This window comes from Monodelphis domestica, chromosome 2 (assembly GCF_027887165.1).
Source record: "Monodelphis domestica isolate mMonDom1 chromosome 2, mMonDom1.pri, whole genome shotgun sequence".
Taxonomy (NCBI): Eukaryota; Metazoa; Chordata; class Mammalia; order Didelphimorphia; family Didelphidae; genus Monodelphis; species Monodelphis domestica.
In genome coordinates this window covers 43508546-43534743 of record NC_077228.1, presented here as the reverse complement: position 1 = coordinate 43534743, position 26198 = coordinate 43508546, and the positions used below count along the sequence as shown (strand labels likewise).

The following is a 26198-nucleotide window of genomic DNA, read 5'->3' as shown; positions in this document are numbered from 1 at the left end:
ACTTTCACAAAAGTCAGCCATTTATCAGGACATGGAAACATCATAGTTAGATGTAGAAAAGCATAACTATGAATGCATCCTTTCTAGACCATAATAAAAATTGTGTATAGAATTGGGGACCATGGAAATACAAAGTAAAAACTAACTGAAGGCTAAATAACTTGATCCTAAGGGATGAGAGGGTTAAAGACCAAATAAGTAGTTTCATTAAAGAGAATGATAATAATGAGGCAAAGGCAGTAATTAGAAGAAGATGTATAACTGAATGCTTATACCAGCAAGAGAAAGAACAGGTCAGTGAACTAAGAATGCAATTTAAAAAACTTGAAAAAGAATATAATTTAAATTCCCAATTAAACACCAAATTGGAACTACTACAATGGTCGTTTATGGTACTTTACGATTTAGCACTATCTATTCGAAACTGCCCATCCCCTCATTTTACAGATTAGAAAGTTGAAGGCTCAAAGAGGTGAAGATATTTGTGCAAGGCCAAGCAGAGAGTGGTCTAGTTAGAATGCATTGGAATCTAGGTTCTTTGATTTCATAGCTATTAACCTTATGGTAAACCAGATTTATTCAGTGGTCAACTCTGTGATTTGTTTATCTTATTCTTACTTTATCATATTCTGATAATATAGAATTGAAACTATTATTGATTATTCTAAAATATGCTTCTCTTTCAACTATTAGCAAAGGTTAAGATACTATGTAAGTGAGTTATTCATTTAGCTGTAGCTATAGCTAACATTTATATAGTGCTTCCAAGTGCTTTATAGGTATTATCTCATTGGGTCCTCTGAAGAAACCTGGGAGATAGATGCTATTATTAGGCTCAGTTTTTCAGATGAAGAAATCAAGATGAACAGAGGCTAAGAGACTTGGCCAGTCACACAGCTGGGAAGTGTCTGAGGCAGGATTTGAGCTCAGTTTTTCCTGATTCCATGCCCTGAGCTCTCTCTCAACTGTGTTCTCAGTTGCCTCCAATTCATCATAATAATGGAACTTCTCGGTTATTTGATAGGATTAAAGTCTGTTTCGATTTTCAGTGCCAGTGGGAACAAATTTCGGCATTTAGCAACTTTGTGTCTAGAAGCTTTGAGTGTGGCTTATTGATGGACTCAGTGTCTATCTACATAAGACTCACCTGTGTATGTTTAGAGAGTATTTATTATAAGGAGCCCCCAAATTTGCCTTCCACTGTGATGTCACAGATAGAAGCCGTTTCGATGGGAAGTAGGAGAATGAGTCCCTTTCTCACCTTGTTCTCACTAGTACAGGAGTACTACTCAAATAAGCTACCAGTTTAAGGGCATGGATTTCCTTCCTCTTATAGTTCAGGTGTAAGGACCCTTGTGAATCAGGATTCCCCTGATTCACTAATTCTGAACTTCTTCCATACTCCATGCTACCTTTTGATTCTGTTGTTTTATTCTGATAATTTCCATTAAAATACCTACTTTCCTTTGTATAGTTATTTTGTCAGTCTGACTTTGCTGGTAAACAGTGAGAAGATTACCAGGAATCCAACTGCTCCAGTAGATTTGGGGATAAAGCAAATTCAATGATTGGCCCATTTGGGAGGGAGGGCAGTTTCTTCCTATTACAGGTATTCTATTCATGGCTTCCTTGGCTGAAACACCCCCTTTTTAACTTCCAAATAATTCCCAGTTTCTTCAAAACTGTCCTAGTGAACTCAGCAAAGAGAACAATTATTTAGCATTTATCTCCTGTCTTCAGATTAGTTATCATTTTATTTCTTAATTCCTACATCACTTCTAATCCACACACACATATACCTTCAGGCACAAATATGAAAAATTAATGTTATTTCCTGTAAAATAAAATTATCAGCTAATAAATGAAGTGACTATATGTTTATATATTTATTTTCAATACATTTTCAAATGTTTTAGTTAATCCATTTATTCATTTAATGTTAGCCGCATAGTTTGCTTTAAGTTTATGTACAAATTTATAAGTAGTCTACAAAATTCAGAGAATCCTTTTATTTTGTACTGATATTATAATTATTCCATCTTTAGTCTTGTGTTCTTGTATTGCTCAAAAGATACACTATGACACATGCAATGATAGCAATAGCTATAAGGATGCCAACCACAGATAGCACTATTATTGAAATGCTAGTACCAGGACTGGAATCATTTTGATCTTTTGGAGAACTAGTGAACATATATACTTGAGCAATGTTGGAGATGGGAGACATCAAGTTGGCTTTATCAACAGCCTTAATAGCCAGATAGATGACGGTGCCATTTTCTATTCTGAGGCCTTTTGGTTTGAACACGAAGACTTCCTTGGAGTTGGCATAATTTGGAATGAGGTTATCAGTATTCACTTGAAGAGCAGAATCAAAGTATGAGCTTAGGGTAGGTAAATCTTTGCTCATTCTTATAATATACCGATCAGCTAAAAGAGAAGAGATTGTTAGTTCAGGACCATAGACCATACAGGGCAAACAGGGTATTATTCACTGGGAAGTTTGTTAAACAGAGTCCAGAAATAAGCCAAGTGGTCAAACTAAGCAAGAATTACTTGTTTCGAGGGAAACTGAATCTTAAATGTACCTAAAAAGTACTTGAATCTACCATATAGACTAGTAGTAAACACGGACTAGCTGAAAACTCTTCATTGGCCAGGGAATTTGACCTTAAGTTCCCTTTAAGTAGAACTGGATCTAGCCTTTGGTCCATTTGACTGGCCAGAGGAAAAATATCTCCCTGTGTGTAGAGGCAGTGTTTAATGTTTAGAAGTCCCTGCTAGGACCTAACAGAACTGAATTGGGCTGGGATGCCCACCTGTAAGTAGTTGTTAGAGTTACCCCAAAAGCCTCCATTGCTCTGTATCTTCAAAGCTATAACCTAGGAAAGGGCACAGGCCTACTAGAGTGTGTAATTCTCCAATCATGGTCATCTGTATCCCCTCTCAGACCTTTCCCACACAGCTGCTCTGATGTGCTAAGAGATATATCTCTGAATTATTTCCTTAGCAGTTTTCCAAGTTAAACTTTTATTTTTCAGGGCTCAGCTAACCTCAACTGTTTGTTTCAGAGTTCTGGAATAACTCATCCTCAAATCAGATCTGTTCAGTTAGCCAAATAATTGGTTTTTAAATCACTGTTTTCTGGATCTGTTAATTTTGTTCTTCATAGCCCAGCCTTCATTTTGTGGGTTTTCTACTTTTCTGTATTGCCAGTGTGTCTCCTTGGTTCTGAATCCAAACGGAATGGGGCACTTACCTCGTCCTGTATCAAAGTCATCCCCGGGGGCTGTCCAGGTCAGAGGAATGTGACCTTTTTCAACACTAGCATCTAGGTCCCTGATTCGACTTGGCGGGAATACATCAGGCGTATCAAGCACATCAGGCTGGGAAGGCCGGGAAGGCCGGGAAGGCCGAGATGGCTGGGAAGGCCGAGAAGGCTGAGAAGGCTGGGAAGGCTGAGAAGGCTGAGAAGGCATAGAACTGGGAGCATTTGATATGTAAAATGAACCTCCTGAGGCTACTGTATTAAAACCAGTTTGAGGCATACCTGGACTAACTGTAGGTTCTGGTTTATTAACTTGGACTTGACCTGCATGAAGGAAAAAAATATGACAATAATCTTGCCTTTGATGGTCAGTTCCACACAATTGCTATGAATTTTTGTCATTTGTTATCTCAGAATGGAGGTGAGCTGGGAGTTGGGCCCAACTGAGCTCTAATGTAGCTTCAGACACCAGCTGTGTGACCCTGGGCAAATCACTAAACCTCTATCTGCCTCAGCTTCTTTAACTGTAAAAAGGGGTTAATAATAGCATTTATTTCCCAGAGTTGTGAGAATACAATGAAATAATATTTGTAAAGCTACTGGCACACAGAAAGCACTAAATAAATGTTAGCAGTTATTACTTTTTTGCCCTTTATCTTTCTACATACAAAATAACTTTTCTTATAAGCAAAGCCATTCATAGTATGGGACAAGCAGTTTGTTGGCCCAGAATGCTGATATTCAGAGGACATATTTCTTTCCCACATGGATGTCCTTTCTTCTTGCGAGGACTCATTTCTTCCACATAGTCTACTGTCTCTACATCTCTTGTCTCTCCACCATACTGCTCTACCATATGGCACATCCAATCCCACACTACCATTGCTAGGTTATAATCTACATTCTCCCTTAACTCCCATGGGGCAGAACTCTAGGGAAGATGAGCTACCAGGTCTCCTGATACAGCTGTAGTTATTATTAGACTCTTGTCCAGTGTTTTACCATACCCTATTACACTTCAGTCCCCACAATTTTTGACCAAGGGAGAAGATTTCTGTTGATGGCTGCATTGGCTCTGAAGCAAATACAGCAATATGGCTGATGAACTCCATGGAATTTCAAGGAAGTAACGATTTGTTAAAAATCAATTGCTTGGAATAATTATTCTGGGGCATGACCTCTAGAATAAGTGATTTCCAGTATTCTCAGGGACAGTTCAGTATCATTTATTATGTTCTGAATATCCATACGATCCACTTTCATCTTGCTTAGAAACCTTATATTGGCCATGCCATCATCAATGGCAGATCTTCCTTTGCCCATTTTTTCTGCTAATTTGTGTTAATAATTTCCTGTTCTCTTCCTGTTGGTGGGTAAGAGGGACATGTCAAAAATTGACCTTATTTTGCTCAATGAGGGTAAAAAGAAGCTACAACCCCAAAGTTGCAAAGGAGCATATGAAGCAGTTAGAGGTATTCTAATGTAGAATGAACTTTTTCAATGGATTTCTCCATCACTAGAGACTTTTTCAAACAGAGAGTCTATGTAGTATATTGTAGACGGGGTAGTCTTGTTTCAGAATTGGGTTGAACTACAAGACTGGAAATCCCTTCCAGTTCTGAGATATTGTGATACTTAGTCCTAATCTTTCTGCTTCTACTCAGGAATTTGTGTCTGGGCAATATTGGAATATTTGTGCCTTAAAATCCTGATTTTTCTACCAGTTATATATACACTGGGACAGATTTCTTTATTTGTAGAGGTCTGTGGAATTTAGACATATTTGAAGTAAAGTAAGATGCACTTTATAAATAACCTCTGTATTGTAGAATTGCAGAATCTCAGAGTTGCAAGGGGCCCGAGTGGCCATGTACCACATTATGTGAAAAGAGCCCACTTAAACTTAGGTATTCAGATTTAATAGTGATGGGGAACCCCTTGTGAGGTTGATTCTCATTTCTGAGGCAGTGGCTTTCATTGCAGAAATGCTCTAATTGCTAAGAGGTTTTCCTTACCTTGGTTTATCCAGGCTGGTACGTACATGGCTCTATTCACTTGGGATCTTGACCTTTGGGTGTTTGTTCTTCCCAGGGCTCTCACTTTTAAGCTGTATTGACCATCTGTTTTATAGCCTAGGAAATATCTTGAGTAGACCCCATCATTCTTGAAAGAATCAGCACCTTAGTGTAGAAATAAAGGCGTTAATACTCAGCTTCATGATGAATGGATATGTAAATTCTCAAAACTACAGTTAGACCTAGGAAGACACTAATAGACTCTTCATATTGGTGTGGATTTACATGTATGCTATTTTGACACACAGACACACATATTCTTAAAATGCTTCAAAGTTTTTAAAGGTTATTTAAGAAATATGGTCTCATTGGAATCTCCTAACAACTCTGTCAGGTAAGTCATAAAACACTGATGTGCCCAAGTCAACTTGTATTAGAGATAACTGACTGATAAGTTTTAAGTGTGAGTATTTACCCCTTGGAAATGCCTAACAATCAAGGTTTTATTTCTCGTTTTATTGATTGTCTAGATAAAAATGTGATGGAGATTAGACCTAGAAGTATGTTGTGTATACTTTGTCACCCAGAGAACCAATTCTTAGACATTTATCAGCATATCCCTGAGGAGAAATATTGTTATACCCTTTATTCAAGTGAGAACACTGAAACTTAGATCAAATAAATGAAATTTCCACAAAGAACTGTTAACTATAATTGACAGGATTTGTACCCATGTCTCTTGCTTTTCTCCAGATCCAGTCTTTTGCTAAGTATTATCAATTCCAACTCTATATCATCTCTTACATCAGTTTTTTTTTTTCCTGCTCAGATAGCCACTGACCAATTCAGGCATTTGGATGATTATAATAGCCTCCTAATTGGTCTCACTGGCTTCATTATCATTCCTCTGCAGTCAATCTACACCACAGCTGCCAAATAGACACCTCTAAAACACAGATCTAAACACTTCACCTCACTGTGCAAAAATCTTCAACTGTCCTCTCAGAGCTTCATCTGCCCCAAACTCTAAAAAATACTTGTTGATCTCTTCCACCTCATGTTAGAGTATTGTTATCAATTCCTTATATATATGTGTATATATGTATGTATATTTGTATGTATGTATGTATATTTTTGAATCTTTCTTGAATTCTTGAATCTCTCACTTCTTCGCCTTCGCCCAAGTGCCTCCCTGTTCCTCCCCATTTTTGGAATGTTCTTCCTCCCGTCCCTTGATTCTTGAATTCTCTCACTTCCTTGAAAGCATGGCTCAGGTCCCATCTCCTACACAGGGGCTTTCCAGATTCCCCAGACTTGCTAATTATTTTCCTATCCTCTCCCACACCCAAATTTCTTTGAACTTACCATGCATATACTTTGCATTTACCTCTCTGTGTATATGTTGTGTTCAACTATGTAAGAAGCATGGAAAGGAAAACTGAATCAAGTTCTGGATTTTCTGGCGCTGAGTTGGAGCAAACAACAGTTGGAAGGTTAGAGTGAAATTGATGGACAACAATGATAGTTGGTGGGGGGAGGGGTGTCTGGAGAGTGATAGTTGTTCTGGAGGTCTCTTTATCCTGGGACTTGGACTATTGCCCGATCTGTTCCTTCTCCTTTCTTTGTATCTTGTTCCACTGTTCCAAAAATTTTCTCTCTAATCTCTGTGACATCATTATCTAATTGGATTTCTTCTATCTAGTCTTTAGTTTTATTTTTCCTTTTTGTACCCTCTAATTATATGTCAATGCATTTTTTCCCCAATTCCTTTTCTTTACAGATTACCAGTATGCATTCTCAGTAATTCATGAACTTAGTAAACAGAGGATTTTTGACAAGTGCAGGCAAAGAGATCGCATATGCCAAAGTCATCATGCAACTTCTTGAGAACTTACAACTGCCCAAGGAAGCGGTGATGATCCCCTACAGATCACACACAGGAGCTAAAGATCACATGTCCATAGGAAACCATAGATCTGACATTACAACACAATTTGGAGCTAGAGAAGGACCTCTTCATATATTGAATTTCTCAGTAGTTGAACAGGACAGTATAACTAATGCCTACAACAAACGGGAAATTCAGTCATGGATAAAGAACTTGGGGGCAACTAAATCTGTTTCAAAAACATCTCCTGAAGACAGTGGAATCACAAATTATGTTCAAATAATGGGGGCTCTCACTTGTGGTTCCTAGTAGCTGCTAGCATGTGGCAGCGGCTATACCCTGGGCAACGGCTTCGACAGGCCGGCTAAACCTTGTGAAGGTAGCCATCGGGTCGTAGACCCCTGGTGAACCAAGGCTTTGCTCACCCAGCATGTGAAGACTTGTTCGTCTGAACATACGGAAGAAACCAATAAGAAGGTTCAACAGCTGAGATGGCGACACAGCAAAGCACTGTGGAGCGCTTAGGGCGTGTTGGAGCTCAAAGGACAACATGGCCACCCAATGCAGCTGAGGAAGTCTCCAGTTTTAACGATTTTTCCTGCCATTGGACCCAGCCTTCCAACGTTGAGTGGGACTGTCTCTGTGCAACGAATTTTCTACTTAAATCTCTTTCACGCACAAATGTCTTTGTGCACACTCATCTATACAACAAAGATGAAAACACACAAAGACAATCGTCATCCTCGATTACCGAGATACTACTACTAATGGGCGCAACAGGGAAAAACAAAGAATACCAAAACTAAAATCCAAGATGGTAACTCTAAGACCCCTAACAATAGGACACTATGGAACCCAAGCCGTTATCGATTCAGTGAGATGATTTTGAACTGCACCAGGAATATCCGCATATGTCATAAGAGTCTGTCAAAAATGTAAAATTTGTATGCAGTCCAATCAGGGAGTTTATAAGACCAAAAGGTTAGGTGGTTGTCCCTTAGTATATTTTCCATTTGAATGCATACAAATTTTATCAATATGCCAAAAGACAAAAGGTTTAAGTATTGCCCTGTTATCCTAGACAGACTTACTAGATGGCCAGAAGTTTTTCCTGCCAAAAAGAACAATGTGGCATTTGTGGTCAGAATCCCTTTAAAAGAAATTATAACTAGTTTTGAAATTCCCACAAAATTGGACTCAGACCGTGGGAGTCACTTTACTCACTCAATACTCAATGATATTTATAAAAATCTAGGAATACAAGCAACATACCAGATACCATATCATCCCCAAAGTTCAGGGCAAGTGGAGAGATTAAATAAAGACATCAAATTATTGATAGGAAAATTTTGTGCAGAAACAAACGAAAAATGGAATGATATTCTACCATTAGTTCTGTTCCATCTTAGAACAAGACCCAGTAGAGATCTTCACATGTCTCCATTTAAGATGCTATATGGACATGCAATTTGGCAAGGAATGACTTGTAAAACAGCTTACATTGCAATGATAGGGGGAAGACTGCCAATTTAAAATATATATATATATATATATATATATATATATATAAGCTTTTAACAAAATATATACAAGCTTTACAAACAAGAATAGCAGAGTTGCATGAAATGGGCTTGATAAAACAAACAGTACCCATGGATTACAGTTTCCACAACATCAAACCAGCAGACAAAGTATACTTAAAATTTTTCAACAGGAAATTGGCTACAAACATAAAATGGACTGGACCACACAAAGTATTGCTTACTACCCCAACAGCTTCAAAAATTTCAGGGAGAGATTCATGGTTCCACTGTTCCCACATAAAACCAGAAAAATCCGATACCACTGTAACAGACATAGAATATGAAGATAGCTACACAAAAGATAGCACTGTGAAATGAAAACAGAAATGAAAACAAAAACTGATTAACCTAAAAAACTACACCATAAAGAAACAATAGTGACACATAATGTTTAAGACAACGAGATCCCAGCAGTCAAGCACACCACAGAAAGAAGAAGACAACTTTCTAGCCCAGAGGAAAAGCATCATAGAGGAAAAGATTTTAAACCAGTGCAGAGGAAAAATGAATGAACAATCTTATCCTGAAAAAATGTAATAAGGCAGCAGAAAATGCTGCTCCAATCTGAGGCTGTATTTTGAGACACGGTGTCCAGGATAAGTAACAGGATTATTTTACTCTGTTCAGACCAAATCTAAAGTCTTGTTTTTAATGTTGAGTGATACATTTTAGGAAAGATGGGTAAGTTGGAGACCTCCAAAAGGAGGGCAATAAGATCCATAAAGGGTCTAGAGATCATTTCATATAGGGGCCTGAGGATTCTTAGCCTAGAAGAGGTACAATTGAGGGGCTATGATAGAATTCTTCTGATATTTGAAGGCCTGTAATACAGAAGAGGATTTGGATTAGTTTGCTTTGCCTCAGAGGTCATGGGTGAAAATCATGGAGAGGGCCATACAAGTTTGCTTTCAGGAAATCCATGAATGGAACAGAAGTAGTGATTCCCATCTCATTGAGAGTATTCAAGCAAATACTTGATATGTTCTTTTTAATTATGGTACAGTCCTGTTCAGAGAATCTGGGAGATTTCATAGTGAATTCCAAATAATTTTCAGATAATTCAGGAAGAATCCTGTTCAAGTACAGGTTATATAACTCATTTGTCTCCACTCTTAGCTCCCTTCCTACTCTGAGTTTCTGTGATTCTTTGGGTTGGAGGGCATTATTGGCAGGATTCCCGAGTTCTGCTCCTCAGTATTTTCTTATAACAAACCAAGACTTTAGCAAACACATGTTTCTCCTGGAATATAAGCCAGGTATTTAATACAATAGAATTTTAAAAGACCTTAGGAGTCATTTAGTTGAAACTGCATCCTTCCTGTACATTAGGAAAAGTTTGAGATAAAGAATGATGAATAATAGCAATCAGTATATATCTAAAACCAACAGCTAATATCATCTGCAATGGGGATAAACTAGATGCATTCCCAATAAGATCAGGAGTGAAACAAGGATGCCCATTATCACCTCTACTATTTGACATTGTACTAGAAACACTAGCAGTAGCAATTAGAGAAGATAAAGGAATAGAAGGCATTAAAATAGGCAAGGAGGAGACCAAGTTATCACTCTTTGCGGATGACATGATGGTCTACTTAAAGAATCCTAGAGATTCAACCAAAAAGCTAATTGAAATAATCAACAACTTTAGCAAAGTTGCAGGATACAAAATAAACCCACATAAATCATCAGCTTTTCTATATATCTCCAACACAGCTCAGCAGCAAGAACTAGAAAGAGAAATCCAATTCAAAATCACCTTAGACAAAATAAAATACCTAGGAATCTATCTCCCAAGACAAACACAGGAACTATATGAACACAACTACAAAACACTCGCCACACAACTAAAACTAGACTTGAACAAATGGAAAAAACATTAACTGCTCATGGATAGGACGAGCCAATATAATAAAAATGACCATCCTACCCAAACTTATTTATCTATTTAGTGCCATACCCATTGAACTACCAAAATACTTCTTCACTGATTTAGAAAAAACCATAACAAAGTTCATTTGGAAGAACAAAAGATCAAGGATATCCAGGGAAATAATGAAAAAAAACACATATGATGGGGGCCTTGCAGTCCCTGACCTTAAACTATATTACAAAGCAGCAGTCATCAAAACAATTTGGTACTGGCTAAGAAACAGAAAGGAAGATCAGTGGAATAGACTGGGGGAAAGCGACCTCAGCAAGACAGTATACGATAAACCCAAAGATCCCAGCTTTTGGGACAAAAATCCACTATTCGATAAAAACTGCTGGGAAAATTGGAAGACAGTGTGGGAGAGACTAGGAATAGATCAACACCTCACACCCTACACCAAGATAAATTCAAAATGGGTGAGTGACTTAAACATAAAGAAGGAAACCATAAGTAAATTGGGTAAACACAGAATAGTATACATGTCAGACCTTTGGGAGGGGAAAGGCTTTAAAACCAAGCAAGATATAGAAAGAATCACAAAATGTAAAATAAATAATTTTGACTACATCAAACTAAAAAGCTTTTGTACAAACAAAACCAATATAACTAAAATCAGAAGGAAAACAACAAATTGGGAAAAAAATCTTCATAGAAACCTCTGACAAAGGTTTAATTACTCATATTTATAATGAGCTAAATCAATTGTACAAAAAATCAAGCCATTCTCCAACTGATAAATGGGCAAGGGAAATGGATAGGCAGTTCTCAGATAAAGAAATCAAAACTATTAACAAGCACATGAAGAAGTGCTCTAAATCTCTTATAATCAGAGAGATGCAAATCAAAACAACTCTGAGGTATCACCTCACACCTAGCAGACTGGCTAACATAACAGCAAAGGAAAGTAATGAATGCTGGAGGGGATGTGGCAAAGTAGGGACATTAATTCATTGCTGGTGGAGTTGTGAATTGATCCAACCATTCTGGAGGGCAATTTGGAACTATGCCCAAAGGGCGACAAAAGAATATCTACCCTTTGACCCAGCCATAGCACTGCTGGGTCTGTACCCCAAAGAGATAATGGACACAAAGACTTGTACAAAAATAGTCATAGCTGCGCTCTTTGTGGTGGCCCCAAACTGGAAAACGAGGGGATGCCCATCAATTGGGGAATGGCTGAACAAACTGTGGTATATGTTGGTGATGGAATACTATTGTGCTCAAAGGAATAATAAAGTGGAGAAGTTCCATGGAGACTGGAACAACCTCCAGGAAGTGATGCAGAGCGAGAGGAGCAGAACCAGGAGAACATTGTACACAGAGACTAATACACTGTGGTATAATCGAACGTAATGGACTTCTCCATTAGTGGCGGTGTAATGTCCCTGAACAACATGCAGGGATCCAGGAGAAAAAAACACCATTCATAAGCAAAGGATAAACTATGGGAGTGGAAACACCGAGAAAAAGCAACTGCCTGAATACAGAGGTTGAGGGGACATGACAGAGGATAGACTCTAAATGAACACTCTAATGCAAATACTATCAACAAAGCAATGGGTTCAAATCAAGAAAACATCTAATGCCCAGTGGACTTATGCGTCGGCTATGGGGGGTGGGGGGGAGGAAAAGAAAATGATCTATGTCTTTAACGAATAATGCTTGGAAACGATCAAATAAAATATATTTTAAAAAAAAAAGACCATAGGAGTCATTTAGTTGAAACTGCATCCTTCCTGTACATTAGGAAAAGTTTGAGATAAAGAATGATGAACAATAGCAATCAGATTTATCAAATTTAAATCATTAAAGAGACAGCATGGTATTGTTTATGGAGAGCTGGCCTTTTAGTAGGAACACATAGGTTCAAGTACCATTTTGGAGATATAATTGTCTCATGTCTTGTGATCTTGGTTAAGTCATTAAACTCTAAATGTCATAGACAATTAGTTGTGGAGAAGAGGCAAACCAGCAAATGAAAAGGGAGTTTCATTATATGGGAGTTACCCATATCAGTGAAATCACAAATCTAATATTTAGCCTATTCTATTGAAAATGTTTTCAGAAAATCATACTAATCTAGGTGGCACAGAGGCAGCAATTTTCTAAAATAATTAAGAGAAGAGACAAAGATGATTCCTCTCCTTTTCAGTATCTGATATTTGGAGATGCACCATTTTGGAGTTTGCATGCAATAAAAAAGCATCACATTTTTTTTTTCTAAAAAGAGAAAGAAGCTGGAAGTTTTTGTGGTGGATAAATTACCTGCACCATTGTCCAGGAGTTGCAGTGTCACTGTTGTTCCATCTGCCGATTCAATGAAAGCTGTTACATTGGCTCCTAAAATAGGCAAGGATCCTTGACGAACTTCTGCATAAACAATCATTGGGCTAGGGAAGCTGCTGGTGTCTTTATGCATTCTAGAGTCCACCGTGAAGGGGGGTACAGTAGGATTTGCAGCACGAGAGGTTATTGTCAGAGTCAGGGTTTGTGCACTTGATTTCAGGCTATAAGTCCAAATTCCAACCTGAAAAATGCAATAGAAATTCATTAAAGCAAAACTATGTTATGACCTGCCTTACCTACCTTCTCTATTATCCACTATCTATCTTAAGGTGATATCTGATATATACAATGAAATTCAAGAAGATTAGAGACTTTATATGACTTTGCTTCTCTATAAGCTATGATGGTCATTTCTGATCTTATGAGAAGGGAATCTAGACTAGAACTTTCCCTGTAATATGCATAATGCAATTATTGTTGAAACTTTTGCTATGGAAAATGTGATCTTAAAGATATGCCATTGCCATAATCCTTTTTTCTTAGAAGCAAGGCAAAGATTTCAGTTGGTAGGACACAGGAGATCTCAAATTCTGGACAGAGAAATGGAAGAGGGGGGAATAACCTAAGTGTTCACAGCAATCAGAAAAAGTTTCTATAACTTCCAGGCCTGTCTTTTTTATCTCCCATGTGCTCCAGCCTAGTTCCCGCCCTTCTGACACCTATTTGACAGTTCCTTCCTTGCTTCATTTTTTTAAGCCTTTACTTTTTTTGTTCAATTTGTAAAATTTCTATGAGAACATATAGAATAAAACTGTGGGGTTTCAAATTATAAAAATACACTAAAAAACAAACAAAACCTCTATTGTCACTCAAGAATACTTGGAATCCTAACATGAAAGTCTTCACTTCATTTTCTCAGAGTTTTAAGAAAACACAAGAAACAAAGCTGGGTCCTCACCTGGGCAGTGTTTGGTATTTGGAGGTATGCCATTTGGGAGCTTGTTTCCACTGCAAAATTTTTATATATGTTGCCACTGGGATCCGTGACAAACATTTCAGGTTGTTGTGCTGTCCACGTGACAAGAAATAGAGTGTCTTTTCCTACTGTGCTGTCAATAATAACTGTGCCATTCATCCAGCCTTCATTTGTCAGAGTGATTCCCTTACTTTCAAGCTGTTAAGAAAATGAATAAAACATTTAGTAACTGAGCAAAAAAAAAACCACATCAACAAGTCATATAACAGTTAATCTGAAGGAGGTGTCAATGAGCAGAAGAGTACAAATTGCAGAGACTTTTCCAACCAACATTGGTAAAGGGAATTGCCTCAGCTGGGAGTTGTAAACCTTAAAATTTCACAGACTTATGAATGTTAAAAATTTTACTCCACATTGAGGATTCCTCCAATTCCCTACTTGAAATAATTCCCTAACAGATAGTGAGAATTCTACTTGAATGTGAAAACTCCTTGCCTTGGGAGTATCCCTACTCCACCCGTACTTAAGACTGGTTTAGGGCAGAAAACTCCTTGCTAAACAATGAAAGTACTTAAAAGTACTTAGACCTAAAAGGTGAAAACTTATTCAGAGGTTTTCTATTAATGAAATTAGTAGACACAGTAGCATTTTTTTCTGACTAACTAAAGAGATTAAATCTACTCAGCTGTGAATTCAAAATCGGCTGTCCTTTGGAAACATCAACAGTGATTGGTAGATGGAAGAACTTAGGGGAGGTAATATAGGAGATTTTGCCCTTAAAAATAAGAGCTCAGAGAAGATCTGGGGGATTCTGAATCATTCAGATTGAGGAAGACTCATTCTGAGGAGTGATTCTGAAACATTCAGATGGAGGAGGGAGCTGGTAAAAGCAGCTGAGATGATGCTGGCCTGGTGTCACTAGAATAGTTGCTTAGACAGATCTTGTGGTGAGTAATAAAAAACTGACTGATTTTCTCTCTTAAGACTCAGGTCTAGGCCATATTGGCTTGAGGCCCTTCATACTTATTCCTTTCTTACTCTCTCTCTTTCTCTGATTAATCATTGTATTATTAATTAAAATCTCTATAAAACCCAGTTGACTTGGGCATATTCATAGTTGTTCTATATTCCCTGTCTCCCAATAATTTTAAATTCAACAGTTTAAGGCCTTCAACTAATTTAAATCTTAGAGTCCCTTTACCAATTAAATCAGAGGTCCTTTCCTGTTCCCTGTGGTTAGCATCCATTAGGAGAAGACAGGTGTCATGGTTACCCAAATGTGCATGAATAATATTCCTAGCACAAAGGACATGCAAGAAAGGACTAAATGAGACTCCTTCGTTTTAGTCTAAGGCAATATTCAAGTTTTGCTCATTCTCTCTCTCCTTCCACTCCTTTTGTGTCCTTTTTCTATTCCACTTCCCTTCTAAATCAGATTTTCTCCACAATAGGTGGAGAACAGATAAAACTCATCTATCCAGTTTCTTGAATTTAACTCCCTGATGTGGAATCAGCTTCTCACCAGTAGACAGGTAACACTTTTGTTGGGTGGAAGGAATATCATGAATGAAAACTCAAAATTTGGAGTAGTCTCTGCCTACAAGAAGCTCATATTATGATTAAGGGGTTGGAACAACATGCAAAGTAAACCTTCCTATCAAAGATACTTGTAGTGCAAATGGGAAATAGTCTCAGAGGGAAGGCATTGGCAGAGTCCAAATCCAGATTTCTTTCCACTGAACCCCCTGCTTCAAGGGTGTGGCCTGATCAGGCCTTTTATATCTCACCAGTTAACTCTTTGTCCCACTCAGCAGACTCCATCTCTCTTTAAGCCTCTCATGCTTTCCTCTAACTTGCCTTCTCCTCTGAAAATCTTGCCTCATGTTTCCCTGAATAAAAAGGGAATTGATTGAGAGTTCCTACTTTCTCCCTCCTCCTCTGGTTGAGTTGCCACATCTCGCAGATACTTTATACCTCTATCTCCTTTACTTGTGTCTCACAAGAAGAGGTGGCCCTTCTGTTTTCCAAGGCAAAACCCTTCTCCAATACACAAGAAATCCAGTGCCATCTTGTTTTTTCAAGCAGTGTTTCCCCACCATCATTCCCACTCTTATTTATCTTCCTTCTCTTTTTATCTGCTTGGATCCTTGTCCTTTTGGCTCCTTCTCTACTACAATCACACCAGGGGCTCTCCTATTCTCAAAAACACAATCACTTGATCTGTACTTCCTTGTGAACAACCATCTCATACATCTTCTCACTTTTACAGTCAAACTCCCTGGGAAGGCAGTCTACAGGAGGTGCTTCTGCTTCCTTTTTTTAATCCTCTTTTCAATTCTCTACAGTCTGACTCTCAGCTTCATCATTCAGTTGCAACCACTCTCCAATGCTGATTGTCCCTTTCATCTTGATCACCAATTCTAATGACCTTTTCCCAGTCCTCAGCCTTTCGGATCTCCCTATATAGCCACTGACACTATTGATCAGCTTCTCCTCCTTAATATTTTCTTTTGTTTGGTATTTCATACTACTCTCTTCTAGTTCTTCTCCTACCTTTCCCACCTATTTGTCCCAGTTTCCTTTGCTGAATCTTTATCCAGGTCAAGCCTGTTCATCATGACTATCTTGGGCTGCCTTCTCTTCTCCCTCTAGACCATTTCACTTAAAGATCTCCTTAGCTTCCATGGATTCAATTATTATCTATGCTGATGATTCTCAGATCTAATTATCCAAACACAATATCTCTGCTGACGTCCAGATTTGTTTCTGCAGCTTCCTATTAGATATCTCAAACTGGATGTTCCGTAGATATCTTAAATTCAGTATGTCAAAAATTGAACTTGTTATTTTCCCCCCAAATCTACCCTCTTTGAAACTACACCCTTCCCTCAGTCACGCAGGCTCACAACTTATGTTTTTGCCTCTATCCGTTCTCTCTTTTTTGTCCAATGTGTTGTCAAATTTTCCTTGATAACATCTCTCACATATGCCCCCATCTCTCCTCTGACACTGCGGGCTCATGGTGTATGTCCTCATTACCTCACTCCTGGACTATAGCAGTAGCCTGCTCATGGGTCTGCCTCCTTTACATTTCTCCATTTGCCAGGTTGCTTTCAAATTAATTCCATGATGTCACTTCCAACTCTGTAAACTCCAGTGACTCCTTTTGCTCTCAGGATCAAATGTGAAATGCTCCCCATGGCTTGTAAAGTCCTTTGTAATCTGATTCCTCTCCTGTCCCTCAAACTTTCCAGTCTTCTTATACTTTCCCACCCCATGCCCTGACCCTACCATGTACCTGCAATCCAGCCAGCACTGGTCTCCTTGTTGTTCCTTGTACGGAACAATATTTCTAGATTCTGAACATTTTCACTGCCTCTCTTGGATAGAATGCTCTCCTTCCTTATCTCCTCCACCTCTTGGCCTCCCTGACTTCCTTCAAGTTTCAGCTAACATTCCATAGCTTAAAGGTCTGTCTCTCTCATTCCTACTACTATCCCTTTGCAATTATCTCCTACTTGCCATATCTAGATCTAGTTTATACATTGTTGTTTGTTTGCATGCTGTTGCCCCCATTAGATTGTTGGCTCCTTGGACTTAGAGACTTCAATATCTTTGTGTCCCGAGGCTTAGCACAGTAAGGGGCATACAGTAGGTGCTTAATAAATACTTATTGACTGACTTACTACCTGGTTTTTTCCCATGTATAAGAGAAGGCCTTCGGCCTATTCAGAGTATTGATGTTAGTCTAGTTTTTCTGAAACATCAGTGACTCATTTGGGTATAGTCCTTGGTCTCTCCCATATCCCTTCAACAAAATCTACTTAAATACCATGTAAAGTATTTTACATTAAGTTATTAGATTTGATTCTCAGAACAACCCACTGAAGTAGGCCCTATAGGCCCTATATAACCTCCAGTTAACCGATGAGGAAACTGAGTCACAGGAGGTTAAGTGAATTGCTCAGAAGCACAGAGCTAGTAAATACCTGTGGTAAGATTTTAACTCTGGTCTTTTGAACTCGACATCCAGCCCTCTAGGCACCACTTCATCTTGCTGCTTCTAAATTCCCACTTGTCCTCTCAGAGTTTAGAGGACCTCCTCCTCTTCCAAATCATAGCTCCTGTGTTTAACTACCCTGCTGCCTGTTATCAGAGTCCCCTGGTCTTGATACCTGACTACCTGAATCTCTGACCTGTCCTGTCACCATGACACCTTACTCTGCTGGAGCCATCTTCTCTGTTGCCCATTGTTATCCTCTCTAACTGATGGGGCAGAGAAAGTAGGTAGACTTAGGCTGACTACCTGTGGCCTGACTCATGCTCCTAACTTTTTTCTTGCTGATTATTAGGAGAGATTTTCTAAACCATTGTTCTTTCTCCACAAAAAGCTTTCTAGTATTATGGCCCCAAGAGTCTTTGACCTTGCCTGTCCTATTTCACTCTAAAGACTGGTATAGACACTTATATGGGGAAGGAACAAGATAAAAACGTGGAAATAGAGATGTGGACCTGGAGTCAGTAAAACCTGAGTTCAGATTGCCTTCAGCCCTAGCTGTGTGACCCGGGGTGAGTGACTTATCCTTTGTTTTCCTTAGTTTCTGCCACTATAAATTGGGGATCTTGATAATATCTATCCCCACAAGATTGTTTTGAGGACCAAATGAGAATATTTGTAAAGTGCTTAGAAGAGTATGGTAAAAGTGGAGATTTGAACTCCAGACTTCAATCCCCAGAAGTCCTTGCTAGATCCCAGAATGCCCTCTAATCTCACTGAGATTTCCAACTTGGTGGGTCAAAATTTCTATATAACATCTCTGTAAAAGCTACTGGGTCTCTTTTCCTGTTTCCCCTTCCAAGCAGACACGTCTCTCATGATGTAAGTGAAACTGAATTGGGCCTCTCGGCCTGCGTGCTTTCATTATTCATCATTCAGTATTTTCTTCATATTTTAATCTTCAATAAACCTCTAAAAATATAATACTTCTAGAGAGAAACTAATTTCTACCTGCCACAATTTGGCCCCCTCATTTTCACTGTTATAGTATGTGGTACATGGCAGTTGCTTAATAAATTCTTTGTTTTTGTAGTTCAGTTATATCCAACTCTTTCTGACTCCATACTGGGTTTTCTTGGAAGAGATACTGGAGAGGTTTGCCATTTCCTTCTCCAGGTCATTTTACAGGTGATAAAACTGACGTAGACAGTTAAGTGCCTTGCCCAGGGATGCCTTGCCCAGGGACACACAGCTGAGGCCAACTTTGAACTCAGTTCATCCTGACTCCAGGCTCAGTGCTCTATCCACTGTAGCCCCAGCCTTCCTAATCAATACTTGTAAAATCTAAATCTAATTGATCCAACCATTTTGGAAATCATGCTAGAATTATGTCTAGAGGGTTATAAAAATGTATATACTCTTAGACCCAGTTAACCACTGATGTGTCCCAAGAGAAAAGAAGAACCTATGTATTCTAGAATATCTATAGGAGCTCTCTTTGTGGTGTCAAAGAACTTGGAAGGGACGTCTATCAGCTGAGGAATAGTTGAACCAGTTGTGGCCTAAGATTGTGATGGAATACTATTGTGCCAGAAGAAATGACTAATAGGCTAATTTAAAACAAAAACAAAAAGAGAACTATGTGAAATTATGAAGAGTGAAACAAGTACGACCAAGAGAACATGATGTACAACTTGTAAAAATTGAGATTTGCAAAATGAATGTTTGAAGAAGAACTTGTGAATGCCTACGTCCAGCAAAAGAAAAGATAACTAGAAACACCACAGACACAATTTACTTATGCATATATCTTTTATGTCAATCGATGCCTACTATGTAATTAGACTTTGCTCCCCAGCACTCCCTTTCCCTGCATCCCATATACTAGTTTAGCTACCTGCTAATGTAGGGAGGATATATTTTCATGTAACCCCGCCCCTCAATCTTCCTGGAAAAGGTCTGGGGGGAGAGCTTGGCAGGAAAGTTGACTCACCTGGTCATACTTAAGCTTTGTGGTTCTATTTGTATTTCTTCTACTTCAAATGATTACTAATGAATTTTATAAAATATAATACTTGGAATTATTGGACATTAATTTAAATCTCAGACTACTCAAGGGTGGGGATAGAAATACCTGGGAATTGTGATGTAAGGAAGAAACAAGTTTAAAAAAAATTCCTTGGGGTGGGGGTTGGAACTAAATCATGCCCTGAAGGAAGTAAGGTGCTCAGTTTTGAGGGTACTGCCCAGGACTGGGTTGTCCCCGTTTGAGAAACCTACTACGTCCTATAGCCAGACATGATCATGGTCTACCATGGATATCATCTTCCTATCATGTTGTCCACTATTGAGCACAATGCCTGGCACCTTGTACGCAGTTAATAAACACCTGTTTCTTTCCATCCAGCCCAGCTCCCAATGCCTCCCTCTCCCCTTTATCTTATTTTTACTGTATAAATATCTTGTATTTAGATCATGTTGTTTCTCTTAATTAAATGTAAGCTCATTGCAGTGCATAAATGGAGATTTTGAATCTTAGACTTCATTCCCCAGAAGTCCTTGGTATTTCCCAGAACTCCCTATAACCTCTCCTGCATCTCCACATTGGTGAGGTCACAGGGAATTCTGGGAAATACCAAGGACTTCTGGAGAATGAAATCTAAGGTTCAAAATTTCCTTTTCTACAGCAGGCAGGGCCAGTTTTATTTTCTTTTATATATACCCATTTTTAGGACTATGCTTGACACATAGTAAGTATTGAATCAATATTTGTTGTTTGATTATTGATAATAATCCCAATAAGGTATAGCATAATGATGAAACTGGACATGTGCTATTTTTGAACGGATTTTTCTCTGACATCCATTCTCATCTTAATCTCTAGTTGGAAAATCCTGCCTTTTAGATCCCTGAAAGAGATTTAACTGTTGGCCATGGATTCAGATAGCCTTCAAGGTGCTAAAACAATTTGGATTTGTAGAAAACCCATGCTATAGCTAGAGATCCAATAGAGGGAACCAGTGAAGGTGGTGTTATGGTTCAGGAGTGGCATGGTGATGGAGGTAAGTCGTGGAGAGATACGATGCATCATTCACAATGGAATTTAGTGTTGCTAACTTCCAAGGCTGTGGAAGGAGCCACCAAGTCTGTATAACTTAGTTAAAGCAGGCTGGGAGAAGGGTTTGTGCCCTATGTCAGAGGATACTTAGAGCAACATATGAATTAGCGTCATGGTATTCTTGGCCCTTTTTTGCAAAAGCACTTTAAGCAAGACTTTTCTGCTTACACTGGATAGCCAATGGAAAAGCCTACAGCCTAAAGGCTGCTAGGTGGTACCACTGTAGTATATCTCTAGAGTTGGAGTCATGAAGACCTAAATGCAAATTTGGCCCTCAACAATTATTAATCTCTGCCTCAGTTTCCCCATCTTTAAAAATGGGGGTAATAATAGCATCTACCTCCCAGGGTTGTTGAGAAGATAAAATGAGCTAATTTTTGCACATTTGTGGCTGGTACAGAGTAGATGCTTAATGAATAAAACTTGTTATATATATATATATATATATATATATATATATGTAATATATATATGTGTGTCTGTGTGTGTGTATATACACATATATATAAAGAAATACTCTTTTTATGCTTTCAGTCCCTCATGATTCTAATATCACAACCATCCTGCTGAATGTGGAGTCAGAGTATTTAAATTTCATATCACATCGTGACCACGCATGACCTTTGTGACCTTAAGCAAGTCCATTTGGCTCAGTTTCCTCACATATAAAATGTTGGGTTTTACTTTGACCTTTGAAGATCATTCCAACTCTATATGTAGGATGCATGATTCTATGAACCTCAAAAGTTCTTCTAAGCTCTAAATCTCTGATTTTAGAATACGATAACGTATACGTAACATGAACATAGAAATGAGAAATTGAGACTGACCTTGATGGACCTTTGAGTGATGGCTGCATTTCCTGACGAGAGGGCACTGAATGCATCAATGAGTCCATTGTTCTGGACATTGTCTGTAGCGGTTGTCTTCATACCTCCTAAAGTAGAATTATATTACTAGAAATTCATATGTTGGCGCAGTTTAATGACAAATTAACAGTTTTGAACTTAGGCCAGATTTGGACTCAGGACCTTCCATCTCCAGGCCTGGTTCTCAATCCACTGAGCCATCCAGCTGCCCCCTGCAGCCTCCCACTTAGAAGGTCAATGCAAAATTTTCAGTCTTGTGAATATTTCCTACTTTTATACACATTAAAATCTCATTGATCTGGAATTCAACTGAGGCCTTGAGAAGAGACAAAAATGCCTAATGAGCCAAAATAGTGTCATAAAATCCGTAATTTAAATCAGTTTACACATTTCATTCATAATTGAGCTTTGTGAACCTTAATTCTTTAAGAATACATCAGTTCAACTATGTAGGACTCCTCTCCATGTCTCAGTAGATATTTTAATTAGTAGCTATGGCCAGAAAAATGTATTGCTTAGTAGACAATCTTCTGGTGATTCGTCTTTCCAGTTTTAGGAATGCTGCTCATTTCATTTCAGTTCTACCAACAATCATTAAGCCTCTACTTTTTCAAGAGAAATCTGCAACAGTGAAATAGTACTTAATCCACATAGATCTTACATTCCCTCCTGGACATAAGAGTGAGGTATGAGACAAAAGAAACTACATGTGGCCAAATAGGAAAATTCAGGGAATGATAGAATGAGAAAGAGAGAGTGAGACACAGAGACAGAGACAGAGACAGAGAGAAAGACACAGAGAGAGATAGACAGAAAGAATATCAGCATCTTGAAGAATCAGAATCATTGGAGAATATATCACCCATAATCAAGTCCTCACTCAAAGCCTTTCTATCTTCCTAGAACCTGTTTGAATTTGTACTCAGCTGACATAATCCTTGAGATCCTAGAGTCATCTTCAAAATAAGGATTCAGAATATAAGATGTTGGAGATCCAGGAATTTGGTAAATTGCTAACATTTCCAATCAATACATAAACATTCTCATTATTTGTACTAGTAATAACTATTTCATTGGGTTGGCGCCAATTACCATATTATAACTTAAATTACAACTTCAAAATTGCAAATTTGAATCCATGCAACCATTTCAAAGGATTAATTATTTCTAGTAATTGGGATCTGACTGTTGACTTCTCTGCTAAATTTTGAAGGTCCATTGCAATCTGACTCAAAATATTTTTCCAGTCTCCTCATGGTATTTCCCCTCATACAGACTGCAATTTGGCCAAACTCACCTTCTCTTCTGTTTCATACAGTCCATCTCCTGTCTTCATAACTTTTTGTTGAAGATCCCATTTGTCTAGAATTCACTTTTTCTTTCATAGGTTCCCTGCCTTCCTTTAAGATGTATCTCAGGTACCATCTTGTGCCTAAATCCTTTCCTCATGCCTTCAACTATTAGCACCCTCCTTATCCAGTTAACTTGTATTGAACTGTTGGGTATACCTTCACATTCATTCACTTAATACTCTTCCATTATATATTTTTGTTGTCACCCTCAGTAGAATATAAGCTCAATCAAAATTGAGATTGTTTCATTTTTTGTCATTAAATTCTCTACAGCTCTGAGTGTGCCTCTCATATAGTGGGCATTTAATATGTGTTGACTGTTGTGCAGACTGGGATCCAATGAGTTTTACATTGACTTTACTCTTACTCCTGAAAAATTCTCAAGCTCATTATTAAAGTTAAGGGTAGTATATTTGGAGAAAGAAGAAGAAATTACTATGAGGCAGCATGATGACTTTATGAAAATCATGGCTACTTAACCGTATTTCCTTTTATAGAGAGATGGTTAGCCACTGTTATAGAGACTTTTTCAGAGCCTTAGACAAAGTGTATTTTGTCCTTTTTCTGGATAAGATGGAGTGATTTAGGTTAGACTATATATTTAGAACAAGAACCCAATCATTTTATTAACAGGGAAACTGAGGCCCAGATACAAATTTCTTCTGAAAGATCACATGGTAAATGATAGATGTGATATGATAATATGGTTTAACACAATTTAGAGCTGGTTGAATGACTGGACCCCAAAAGTCACTGTGAAGGTTTGGTGACAACTTAGATTTCATGGTAGGCATCATTGGGCTCTAATGCATTATAAATAAGGAAGAATAATGGAGAACTAATGTAAAAAATGTCATGAAAGGAATGTATAAACAACAACAAAAAAAGATGATAAGCTAATCATGTGGTGATATCAGTTACCCCTATTTATAGCCTGAGTAATGATATCCATATGAAGTTCAGATAGCTTTAAGAAGCTCTTTAGCTTCTTAGGAAGAATCCCTGTGACAACATTATGGAAAGGCATAGACAGATAGGCATGGATAGTTTGCAATCGGTGTCTGGGGGTGGGAGCAATACTCACATCAGTTAGATCATGGATCCATTGTAGATCCATTGTATTTGAAACAACTTGAAAGGAGGTCTCTGTAGGAAAGCCCCAGGGATATGTACTTAGTTAGCTCTTTGCTGCTTAACACTTTATCAGTGCCATCAATGACATACTTCTCAAACTTGCAGCAGACAGAAAGCTGGGAAGTCTACTCAAGTTGAATGAGACAGAAATAGAAAAGGTGCTTGGACACGTTGGAATGAATATTTAAAATCTAATATTGGATTATCATGAAGATGTTAAAGGGAGAAATATTATGGTTTATGTATGGGTTAAAAAAATCAAATTCCAGGTATAAGATAGGAAAGGATAGCAGTTCATGTGAAAAAGTTCTGGAGGGTTTTGGTAGACCGCAAACTCAATAGGGGTCAACAATGAGATATGTACCAGTCAGAAAAGTTAATGGGATCTTGGGCTAAACTTAGTGTCTAATACTAGGGAAGCAATAGCTATTCTACTTTACTCTCTTCAGAGGATCCCAGGGTATTGAGTCGAGTTCAAAACACATTTTAGGGGTATTAAAAAGCTAGAGATCTGTAGGAGAAAGATCACTAGGATGCTGAAAATCAGTAGAAGAAACTGGGTGATTGACGTGGATAATATTTATGGGCTACCAATTAGAACAGAGATTTGGTTATTATTATTTTGAAACCTTTCTGTCTTAGAGTCAATACACATTATTGTTACCAAGGCAGAAGAGTGGTAAGGGCTAGGCAGTTGGAGATAAGTGACTTGCCCAGAATCACATAGCAAGGAAGGGTCTGAGTTCAGAATGGAACCCAGGACCTTCTGCCTCCAGGCTTGGTTCTCCACTGAGACACCTAGCTGCCTTGATTAGATTATTTTACTGCCACAAAGACCAGAATTAGGAATAATGAGTGGGAGATAAATAGAAACAGATTTTTGTCTTGAGATGAGGAAATGTCAAAAATGGAATAGGTTTTTCAGAAGTATTTCATTTTTCCCATATGAATGGCTTTAAGTAAACATTGGATGACAGTGGTTGGAAGAATCCTTTCTTGGGTATGGGTTGTACTAGATAGTCTTTAATATATCTCAAAGATCAGCTATCAGACTCTGTAATTCTCTCATTGGGCAGACAGCCTTTGAGACTTATTGGGGTGGGGGAGTATATCAGGAGCAAACAGAAATGAGCCTCTCTCTGAATGTATTGCAGCATGTTCTCAGATGGCAGACCCTCAGGCTATTTTTGGACTTCATATGGAGGATCTCCAATTTGGTAAGACTGTTGTTTTGTAATTCCCCATCATCATGCAAGGTAACTTCTACCCTGGAACTCAAACTTCATCAGTCCGGGGAGTATTCCTTCTCTCCGATGGGAAGAGATAGGGTATGGAAGGCATATATGGAAGGGTATAGAGCAGAGAGCTCCTCTTATATCTTTCATTGAATTATGGTGCCCAAGCCAGTCATCTCTTCATTTCCCAGCAGACTCTATTCCTTTGGACTTCATCATGCCTCTATTTTGGGCATCTTCCTCTCCTTTACCCTCTCCCTTTAGAGTTTTGCTAAATGTTTTACATTCTACTATATCCCCGTTAGACCGTGAGCACTCTGAGGGCAGGGGTTGACTTTTGCATTTCTTTGTATCTTAAGCACTTAACATAGTGCCTGGCACATAGTAGACATTTAAATATTTATTGGCTGACTTATTAACTGACCTTCCAGATCTTGTGCCCAACTTCTCTAGCCTTCAGAAACCCTGGGTCACCTGCAGATCCTAGGGGAGAACTTGAGGGGAGGTTTGATCATTCCATGCCTACTAAAGAAAACTTTTCTTC

General features: G+C 38.4%; 1 protein-coding gene across 2 annotated transcripts in view; it reads right to left on the bottom strand.

Moving 5' to 3' along the window:
* Positions 1 to 1994: 1994 nt before the first annotated feature.
* The window catches only part of LOC100009852 (calcium-activated chloride channel regulator 1-like), a 52047-nt gene continuing 27843 nt past the window's right edge, over positions 1995 to 26198 (bottom strand). For both annotated transcript variants that reach the window (XM_007480565.3, XM_056815395.1), the window contains 6 exons: positions 21895 to 22001; positions 13932 to 14147; positions 12953 to 13214; positions 5284 to 5448; positions 3260 to 3592; positions 1995 to 2430 (listed from right to left, as the gene is read on the bottom strand). In XM_007480565.3, the coding sequence (XP_007480627.2) occupies positions 2042 to 2430; positions 3260 to 3592; positions 5284 to 5448; positions 12953 to 13214; positions 13932 to 14147; positions 21895 to 22001 (1472 nt within the window). In that variant the 3' untranslated portion in view covers positions 1995 to 2041. The remainder of the gene's footprint in view (positions 2431 to 3259; positions 3593 to 5283; positions 5449 to 12952; positions 13215 to 13931; positions 14148 to 21894; positions 22002 to 26198) is intronic.